The sequence below is a fragment of the Primulina eburnea genome, chromosome 10, assembly GCF_022965805.1.
Source record: "Primulina eburnea isolate SZY01 chromosome 10, ASM2296580v1, whole genome shotgun sequence".
Taxonomy (NCBI): Eukaryota; Viridiplantae; Streptophyta; class Magnoliopsida; order Lamiales; family Gesneriaceae; genus Primulina; species Primulina eburnea.
In genome coordinates this window covers 21230334-21241391 of record NC_133110.1, presented here as the reverse complement: position 1 = coordinate 21241391, position 11058 = coordinate 21230334, and the positions used below count along the sequence as shown (strand labels likewise).

Below are 11058 nucleotides of genomic sequence, written 5' to 3'. Positions count from 1 at the left end.
ATAGGTATGTTATCAATCTAAAAAAGTATTTTTTCTTATTCCATGATGAGTGAGAAACCGTATTTTATCAAAAATTAGATGACATAAATAAGTTCTTTGACGCATGTTCAATGAAAAGACCGACAATGACTGAATTTATGGTTATCGCTCCAAGATCCAGTATTTTATTACACATTTGGAGTATTTAAAGAGCCAAATCAAGCATCTGAACTCCAAAATAGGTGTCGGTCAAAATAAATACTTAATTTTGTTTCATACTGAGTGATGAACTAAGTTTTTTTAAAAAATAAAATGATTTGAATAAGTCATCTTAATATATTTTTTTTAAAAGACCAACAATAACTGAATTTGTGGTGATTACTCGAAAATATAATATTTTCTTATATATATAGAATATTTAAAGTGCTAAATAAAGTATTTGACGTACCATAATAAGTATTAATTTGGTAGATAGAGAAGACATAATTGGTGGAAAAAATTATATATTTATTTAAATAATAAAAAAGCTAAAAGGTAAATTTATCTTCGTTAGAAGTTAAAATTAAGTTTACAGTGTGTTCAAGTATTAATTTAAAAAAACAATTACTTAAATATTGAATCTTAAACCAAAGATGCAATTATAGATTTTTTTCAAATTTACCGAAAATATATATAGGCATAGGCAATTAGTGTGACAAAGCATGACTCGACATTGACTACAGGTGTCTTCTTTTTCCACCGCCTTTCCCGCTCATTGTGACATCAGTTGACCAAAGGCAAGAGGTGATGTGCGGAAGAGCTCGTTGTACCCTGAGGCCCGATGACATCCCTCGGGCCTGCCATCTCAACGGTAGACCCGTTCGTCACTTCGACATGGACGGGTAACTCGGAAAACCCTTATTTGTTATTTTTTTGGCTGCAATTGGTTTCATTGAAGTTCAATTTTCAATAGGTACCGGCCGTCGTATAACGTGGCGCCGGGTTTCAATGTGCCAGTGGTTCGGAGAGGCGATGACGGAGATGGAAATGGCGTCGTGCTCCATTGTATGAAATGGGGGCTGATTCCGAGCTTCACCGAGAAAACTGAGAAACCTGATTACTTCAGGATGGTACTACTATTAGTTCTTTCATACTGATTTATTAATTGCTTCGAGTTATGGAAACCATAAATGTCTTGTTTGTCTAGACATTTACGTTAGAACATGTTGCAATCCCTACGTTAGCTGTTGTAATACTTTACATTTATAACGCTGTAGATGTTTTTGTTGAAAAAATTTTATTGTTTCGGAGAATCTGACAAGTGTTGCCATTTGCAGTTCAATGCTCGATCCGAATCATTAAGAGAGAAGTCTTCGTTTCGACGCCTTCTTCCAACAAATAGATGTTTGGTGTCTGTTGAAGGGTATTTAACTTGCTTGCTTTTTAGTTATCTGTTGACTGTATTGTAACATTTTATTGAAGTCGAAATTATTTTTCATCGTGTAATTGATTTATATGTTAGATAGTGATTTTGGTACGGCCTTACTATTTGGATACTAAAGAAAGTTGCTGTATTTCACATAGAGCTTTTTTCCTTCTCTTTTTGCCCCAAAAAAGAGGAATTTCTGTAATAGACGGGCATACTCTACAGGAATGTTAGTTTTGACATAGGTGTTAGTTTTCATAGATTTGAGATTTGTTGTAGTTAAATAAACATGTAAAGATGCTTGAAGAAACTCTTGCTGTTGTAATCTGCGATTAAGTTTCATCTAAACCCAACAAGTTTCCAATAAAAATCTGCAAGCGAAGTGTTTGTTCCTTTTATCAAATATGATTTATATTGTTATAGTTCAATTGTTACTGGGCATAATGCGTGTCCTTTGTTTGTTCAGGTTTTACGAATGGAAGAAAGACGGCAAAAAAAAACAACCTTACTATATTCATTTTAAGGATGGTCGTCCCCTGGTGTTTGCTGCTCTATTTGATTCTTGGAAGAATTCTGGAGGTTGATCACCTATTAAGTGTTAACACGTTTTTTTAAACTCAGTTTACAATCTTCTCAAGAATTAGTTTTTTTCTGTTTTTATGTGATATATTTGACTTTTCCCTCTGCTATCATAATGTACTTGCAAATGTTTAGAACTAGCTTGTAGAGGATATTTGAGTTCTCTTATCAGAATTTATCAGTTTCACTATTTTTGTCTTTCTTTTTTCAAATATTTCATCCTGCGCCAAATATTTGTGCCACTTTGAATTGCAGATTCTTTTTTTGAACTTTTTTCCTTACTGTTAATCTGCTTTCTTTCCCTTGTGGATGCAGAAGTCATTTATACCTTCACAATTGTCACAACTCCGTCCTCATCGGCTCTGGAATGGCTGCATGGTTAGTTAGCATTCTTGCTCGTATGACTTTAGCAGTTATGTATCATAACTGTATACATTTATTGTATTAAGAACATTTTCTCTTTCTTTTCCATTGCATGATGTTCAAAAATAACAAGTGTATCAATTTTTCATTTCACACTCCCACCCATAGTTTGCATCGTTTCTGATTGTAGACAGGATGCCTGTTATCTTGGGTGACAAAGAATCAACTGATTTGTGGCTGAATGATGCTTTCTCGTCTGATCTTGACAAAATTTTCAAACCATATGAAGTATCAGATTTGGTACGACTAGAAAATAGTTTTTACATTGTCGTGTGTATTGTGTTAATTTGAGTAGATAAAAGAACAGATATTTTAATGATTAACCTTCAATTGCAGGCATGGTACCCTGTGACACCTGCAATGGGTAAGCTTTCTTGCGACGGACCAGAGTGCATTAAAAAGGTAAGTCGAGTTATTTTGTTGACAAAGTTGTATTAGATAAAATCAAACTTTCGAGGAAGTGTCTTTAACATGTGCGACTCAACACCCTCTATTGGACAGAATTATATAAACTATAAATAATTATGCATATTTCATCTTACTGTACATTCCCTCTGGTAATCAAGAGCAATCTTGCATGCTAACCACAGATACAGGTAAAGGCCGAAGAAACAAATTCAATTACACATTTTTTCTCAACAAAGGTGAGCAGATCACTGGAGCCGGAGCCAGAACATGAAAAAACCACAATTAAGGAAGAGATTTTAGAAGCTGGCCAGCCAAAATATGTCAAAGAGGAACCTGAAAGCCATTCAAAATTTGATAATACCAGAATGAAGGATGAACCTATTGAAGCTGGTCATCAGAAATTTGTGAACGAGGAACCTGAACCCCATTATGATCACCATGAATCTATTACCGAGGAAGATGTAAATGAATTGAAAGGTGATGTTGCTACTTTACTGTCCAAAGGGGTTTCTCCTGTGAAACGAGGATTTGAAGAGTTTTCCACTGCTGCTAAGCCATTTGCAAAAGAAACCCGCAGGCAGCATAAAAGTTCAGACCGAAAGAGAGGCAAGGGACCAACTGATAGACAGCCGACACTATTTTCTTACTTTGGGAGAAGCTAACAGCTAGCTAGCCTGGGGATACTTTTGCTATATTATCAAATCCATGTATTTATGCATATGTAGAATCTACGGCTTGTGGCTGCAAGTATGTAATGATTTTGTGGTAGTAACAAAAACAAGAGCACTGGAATGTTTGTTATGGCTATCTTTATGTTCAGGCTTACATATGTTATGTTGTAGTGGTATGCTCGTTTTGCAGATGTCACGGCTTGAACTGAGGCGCTAAGGATTGGTTAACTTTGTTTAGATGCACTTATCTTTATGAAGGTCATCCTCACATTTACTTTAAAATGACATCTTAACCTGATTCATTTGAAGTTCTTCACCAGAGCATTTGTCATCTTAACCCTGTACAGTCAGATCTACATGCATGCTCTCTGGAATTGTCCCATCGTGCATCATTTTCGTTGATCCATTATGCATTATTTGGATTTTTTCTCAAAAGTGTCCAAAACGCTAATTGGGCACATGAATCATGACGTTGGTGTGCCACCTATGGTCATGCTCTTCATTTTCTTAGGTCATGGTACATCCTTCACCCTGGTGGAGTTTGGCAGGTATTTAATTTCTTCCGGGAGTGTTATTTGTTGGGACATCGTATTGTCGCATCCAAGATGCAGCGTAAGTTTAAAATTTTTTGAATTGGACATCGTGTGTTTAAAATCATTCATATGGTACGTTTGACTCCAAACTATTCCGAATATTTATCAAACTTTTGAATTGATCGAGGGGCTTTTCAAAGTGGGGAAATTAATTGATTCATAATCAATCATTATTTAAGCTAATCAAGTCATTATCCAAAATAAATTGCATGACTTGATTTGCTTGCAACTCAATATGGCCGTGACTTCAATTGATGGAGGAGAGAAAAGCTTTGTAATGTATTTTGTGTGCAAAACTCATGGTTAGCAATTATGAGTCCTAGTATGTATAGAGGTTTACTCCTAATCTTTTCTCACAATGACTCTAATAATTTCATTATATTTAAACTCTTATATAATTAATATATAATGTATTTTTTAACTTTTAATAATACATTATATAATACTACCACATACACATATTTTACACACTATATAAAATATATACATGTATATTTACATCTTTAAATAACCATTATTTAATTTAAAAATCCACTCCTTGGTTAATTTAAATCTAGACTCATCTAGAATATTTATGAGAATTTGTACATATTAGTAGTCACCACTAGTAGCACCAAAATTTAATTAGTAAACTCCAAATTCACTAAATAAATGATTCCGAACTCATTATAACAACGATCGACGATCCGAGAGCGCCGCTGCACCAAGAAAATAAAAAAAATTTGAAAATGAAAATTTTCACTTACTATATTGGGAGCTGCTAGTTTAATGAACTCCTTCACAAAACAGACAGTCTTACTCTTCTTTTTTATTTAGCAATCATGCTAACTTCCATTTCTTCTATCGTATGAAATCAACTCATAAACTTCTTTCTTTATAAGCTTCATGTTTGATCTCTATCAAACTATAGTCGTCAAATTCCAACTCCTTGAAATTTGACTATCTCAACGGGAACACAGAATCCAATACTTGTGTGACCCTCAATGATTCAGAGATACATCTAGCCGTGGATTCACATCTCCATGTGATTCAGAATAACATTTATTCTTATTTGGGTTTACCCTAGTTAACCCTATTCTTTTCATCAATACCTTGATAAGAATGTCAGAACTCATTTCTGATTGCACCCATCAGATCATGGTAAAAACGTCTAGTAGTATCGCTTCATGATCTCCTAGGTATCATTGATAGTGCATGCAAGAACCTTTAGTCGTGGTTAGCTTATAGTACGGTCCTTCAACACATATATCCCGATCGAATCTGCAACTATTGGCATATCGAGAGTTGCATATGAATTCGATAGCAATGTGATTTATCTTTGAGTAATAGTGTTATTGTAACGAACCGTACTTTTAAACTACTTTGAAATTTGCGGAAAAATAAAATTTTTCTTAAATATAAAATAAACTTTCGAATTTGCATTAAGATGTCTTGTTCGTCTAAAAACATTTGGCATAAAATGACCACACTCAAGTTTGCCAACCATCTACAAATATTTGCAATAAGAGGACACCATAGAAATTTTGCTAACGAAAATACTTTTTTAAAACATCGTAAACAAATACGAAATCAGAGTAATAGAAACTTTCATAAATTCGTAAAATGACATGGGCGGTCTTCGGGTCTAGCCTCCTGCTCAGTCCAAGCCATCTCCTTGGTCCCCATCCCTAGTCTCCTCGACATCCTCCTCACTTGCATCGATCAGGTCTAGTGAGCCTAAAAACTCAACACGTATAAACTGAAAATAACAAGTACTATGTAATAAAACCACATGCAACTTCAAATTCGAGTGTACATAATGGAAACATGAACTTGAACATACTTGGAACATGAACATAATTGTAGAGCCCAAAATCAGTACACAAAAAACCCATGCATTTATTAATTGTTAAATCATTTATTTAAATTTAAAATGATTTTTAGTGATGCATGATTTATTTAAATGCATTATTTTAAATTATTTATGTTTATGTGATGCACGTTAAAATATTTTCTCGAGTTTCATGTTTCAGGCGATTATTCGATGCGGGATCGAGGGAAAGAGACCGGTGACGATTTTGACAATTTTTAAATGTGATATTTTATTTTTAAGTTAAGGTCGGGGTAATTTAATTAATTTAATAAGTTTCAGCATTTTAAAGCCTAAGTTATGTATTTAGTGAGTTTAAAATTTTGAAACTTTTAAAGTTGGCTTGGTGCATTTTAAAAAGAAGAATTTTATAAAATTAGGGTGTATTTATTTTAATTGAGAAGTTTGTTTAAAATTAGTGTGATTTAACCTTTTATTAGCATTTTAATTAGTTAATTTAGCAATAATTTCTCCTAATTTAAAACATACACACACTCACACACTCTTACAAGTTTTACACACACCAAAACACACTACACACACCTACACATTTTATTTTCAGAATTTGAGAGCAAAACCTAGGGTTCTTGGTTTAGAACAACAGCCGCCCCTTCCAATATCTTTTCTAGCAAGTTTTCGTTGATTTTGTTGTAAGAAAATCGAGCCACAATCGGCCCGGATAAAGCCACGCTTCCTTCCCGCTTCGGTATCGTCGTTTCGGTAACGTTAAAGATTTAAAGGCATGTATATACTTTTGTTTCTTCATCGATCTTGTCATAGTAATGATTTTTCTGTTGATTGTATGAAAAACATGTGTATGTTATGAAGAAGTTTGAGCAAATATGGTTGGATCACTTTTGAAACTGTTTTTGGATCTCAAAACTTGTTTTTGCCGTTCTTTTAAATACTGCGATTTTTCAGCCGCTTTTCTGGAAAAACTTTTAACGTCTGAAACGTATAACGTTTCGACACCTTCGATTTGATATAAAATTCTAAATATTTGGATAACAATTGAGTGAATTATTACCGTTTTAGTTGGACTGCTCAGACTGCGTTTTTGAAAAAAAAAATATTTTATTAATGTGTTCTTGAAGTTCTATGGTTGCAAGCTGCACTGGGGATCGATGGGTGAACGCTGCTGCATTTAGGCATATCAGTAATGATGTGGGATGATTATTGTTGATTCGTTTCGTGTCGTTAGGCACTTGGGTGAATTAGTAGTCATAAAAATTGTTTTGGTTGTCAAAAGTTGTGTTCACGTGTTTATTGCATTGTTTGTGATGCGTAGTTGTTTTGGAGTGTTTGTTTGAGTTTGAATAAGTGTCATAGCATCTTAGGATGGGTCTCAAGGCATTGTTTCATGGTCCGTATGATCGAGTTAGGAGGGATAAGCCTTAGGTGTTGTGTTTCTTCGTTGGTTCGCGATATCCAGCACCTACACGGACCTGTATACGGACCCTGGCACGGGGTCCGTGCACTTTTCCTCAAAAATTCAATTTTCCAGTACCTACACGGACCCCGACACGGGGTCCGTATCCTTTATTAAAAAAAATAATTTTTTTTTTATTTTTCTTTTTTTTAGTGATTGTTTTTGGGTTTGATGTTATGATTAATATGATGATTAAACGAGGTCAAGTCTCGAGAGGTTAGAACGTTTTGTCACATTTGGGTGTAGCATGACTATACGTCTAAGTTATGCAAGATAAGTGTTTGAATTCATGTTAGTATGTGCAGCAGTGGCTCCAAGCGAGATTCAACGAATCCCTCAACGCCAAGTAAGTATGTTCGATGTGTAAAGAAAATACTTTTAAGTTTTTTAGGTATGCTAAATGTCTTGTGACCAAATTATGTATGAGATCGGAAAGCGGTAAAGTATGACCATAGACCAATCCACCCCGTTAAATTATGAACGGGTTTAGATCAGGATTGGAAAGCGGTAAAGTATGACCAGGGACCAATCCACCCGTTAAATTATGAACGGGGATCTCATGTATGTGGAAGTGGATCTTCCTTGTCAGCCAGTATTGTGGTTTAGTCTGATCAGGCGTATTTATGTATGGGTCACTTCCTTTGAAACATACCTCTACGCAAAATTATGTTATGTATGCTCAAGTGTATGAAGTAAGCATGTTTACGAAAATTTTTATGTTAATGGCACGTCTAAGTATGTATGTATGTATGCTCAAGCTTTAATATGCGCGATTAAGTTTCAGTATGTACGCTCTATTTTAAAGATGCATGTGATTTTATTACATATTAATCGTTACTCCCAGTTTAAACATGTTGAGTCTTTAGACTCATTAGACTTGATCGATGCAGGTGAGGATGACTTTGAGGAGACAAGTGGTGGGGACCAATGAGCTGGCTTGGACTGCGCAAGAGGCTAAACCCGAGGAGCGCCCATGTTTTAAGATTTTATGCATGACTATTTTTAATACTCTGATTTCACGTTTTGGTTTACGATGTTTAAACAAGTATTTTTCTTTAGAAAACTTTATTTGTGATCTCTATTATTGTAAATAATTTTGGATGGAAAGTTATTTTAATGCAAATTTGAAAGTTTATTTTGTATTTAAGAAAATTTTTATTTTTTCGCAAATTTCAAGTAGTTCAAAATACTGTACGTTACAGTTGGTATCAGAGCGGTGTTCTTGTAAAGGATTATGCCTACTGCCAGTTGCGAGAAGCTCACGAAGCCACACGTCCAGTCTGTAAGTTTTAAAGTTTTGAATTATGTTATGTATTAATCATTAAGTCATGATTTCCACATGTCCATGTTTTAAGTTCAGATTACGTGCATCTTATGCTATTGATAGTATGTTAATGCATATTGTGTTTACGTGTTGGGTAAATTGTTGGAAGAGTTTGCCTCCTAGACGCTTGATTAATCGAGAATCAAGAGAAGAGGGCAGAGAGGCCCGAAAGGAGGGGATAGACGCTCCTCCTCCTCCTCCACCGCCAGATATACAAGCACAGATGCTTGCAGGTATGACTCAGTTCCGCTCAATTTGTAGGGAACCAGGCTGCAGTTGATACGGGGGCTAGGCCCTGACCAGAGGCTGTGTACGAAAGGTTTAGGAGGATGGATCCTAAGGAGTTCTCGGGGACTACTGAAATGATGATAATTGAATGATGGATTAAGTCCATCGAGTTGATTTTCGCTTTCATGGAGCTGCAGGATGCAGAGAGTTAGGTGTGCCACTTTTTTGTTGAAAGGGGACGCCAGGCTATGGTGAAAAAGTGCGTCTGTGTCGGTTAATTTGCAGACTTTGACTTGGAACAGTTTCAAGGAGATCTTTTACTCCAAGTACTTCACTGAGGAAGTACGCTCAAGATTGACTAGGGAGTTAATGACACTGTGACAGGAAGACAGCAGCGTGACAGACTTCGTCAGAAAGTTCGAAGGGGGGTGTCACTTTGTGCCCCTGGTAGCTAATGATGTCCAGGGGAAGCTGAGGCATTTCATGGATGGTTTGCGGCCGATCTTGCGCCGTGATTTCAGGGTTGCTGGTCCTACTACCTATGCTATTGCCGTATCTAGAGCCTTGGTGGTAGAGCAGGACCAAAGGGATATCAAGAGTGATAGGTAGGGCAAGAGGCCCTATCAAGCACCTCAGCAGCAGCAGCAGAGAACCCAGTTTAAGAGGCCTTTCCAAGGACAGCAGGGGAAGAGGCCATTTCAAGTACCGCCGAAAGGCAAGGGTCTTATTCCTCTACAGAAGCTCCTCAGAGGCCCGTTGAGTACCCAGTGTTCCCGAAGTGCAACCGCTAGCATCCGGGGCAGTGTTTCTATGAGTCAGGCAAATCTTTCAAATGTGGAGCTAGTTATCTCATGCTAAAGGAGTGCCCTCAGTAGAGGTAGCAAACCCAGGGAAGAGTGTTCGACATGCATGCTCAGGAGGCGAACTCAGACACGACGTTATTGACTGGTAAACTTGTTTAATTAAGCACCGTATTATTTTCCATGCATGTGTTGGAATTTATTTGGGTTTATTAGTGTTCTAGTTAATACCTTGGCGACTTGGGATCTAAATTTCTTTTATGCTTGAGGTTAAGATTAAAATTTTAGGATATAAGTTTTGTGTTGTACTATCGTCTCTCAGGGAACATTTTCATAAAAAAAAGTTGCCACGAAGGCCCTGATTGACTCAGGGGCCACCCAATCTTTTATATCAGAGACATTCGCTAGTCACCTGGACGTCAAGTCTATTGGACTCGACGTGAGCTATTCAGTGACAGTCCCATCAGGGAAAGAATTGTCAGCTACTAGTGTGATCAGAGACATCGATCTTGAGCTGCAGGGCCACCTAGTGTATGCCGATCTGATTGTGCTGCCAATGCCAGAGTTTTATATCATTCTGGTAATGGACTGACTGACGAAGAACAAAGTTCTTATTGATTTTCAGAAAAGTTCAGTGTTAGTAAGACCTTTGGGTATGTTGCAGTTTCTTTTCGAGCCAGCTAGATGGAGGAGTTTCCCTCGCATGATCTCTTGCATGCAGGCGCATAGACTCATTCACAAAGGGTGTCAGGCTTTCTTGGCCAGTGTTATTTTTGCACCTGACGTACCCACTCTGTCATTAACTATTGTACCAGTAGTAAGAGATTTTCCTGACGTCTTTCCAGATGACGTCACAGGCCTCCTACCAAAGAGAGAGGTGGAGTTTGCCATTGACCTTATGCCAGGCACCGTACCGATTAGCTCCAGCTGAGATGTCAGAGCTCAAACAGCAGATTCAAAAACTCCTAGACAAAGAATTCATTCGCCCTAGTTTCTCACCATGGGGTGCACCGGTGCTCTTTTTGAAGAAGAAAGATGGGAGTATGAGGCTGTGTATCGATTACCGAGAACTGAATAAGGTAACGATCAAGAATAAATACCCACTTCCGAGGATCGAGGACTTGTTCGATCAGTTGCAGGGAGCTACAGTGTTCTCTAAGATAGATCTTTGATCTGGGTATCACCAGCTGAAGGTGAAAGATGCAGATGTTCATAAGACAGCCTTCAGAACCAGATATGTGCATTACGAGTTCTTAGTGATGCTGTTTGGACTGAAGAATGCTCCAGAGATTTTCATGGACCTCATGAACCGAGTATTTAAGCCCTATCTTGATCAATTCGTCATATTTTTCATTGACGATATTCTTATT

At 36.9% G+C, this 11058-nt stretch overlaps 1 protein-coding gene across 1 annotated transcript; it reads left to right on the top strand.

The window, feature by feature from the left end:
• The first annotated feature begins 691 nt into the window (after nt 1-691).
• On the top strand, nt 692-3619 carry LOC140803215 (uncharacterized). The gene is made up of 8 exons (XM_073158953.1): nt 692-860; nt 932-1088; nt 1296-1381; nt 1851-1963; nt 2279-2341; nt 2517-2626; nt 2723-2788; nt 2977-3619. The coding sequence occupies exons 1-8, from the start codon at nt 766-768 to the stop codon at nt 3454-3456; spliced, it is 1170 nt and encodes a 389-aa protein (XP_073015054.1). The 5' UTR covers nt 692-765; the 3' UTR covers nt 3457-3619.
• Nucleotides 3620-11058: the final 7439 nt, after the last annotated feature.

Coding starts and splice junctions, on each gene's coding strand:
- LOC140803215 (XM_073158953.1), top strand. CDS start 766: ATGTGCGGAAGAGCTCGTTGTACCCTGAGGCCCGATGACATCCCTCGG. Junction 1,089..1,295: donor AACCTGATTACTTCAGGATG/GTACTACTATTA, acceptor TGCCATTTGCAG/TTCAATGCTCGATCCGAATC. Junction 2,627..2,722: donor CATATGAAGTATCAGATTTG/GTACGACTAGAA, acceptor CTTCAATTGCAG/GCATGGTACCCTGTGACACC.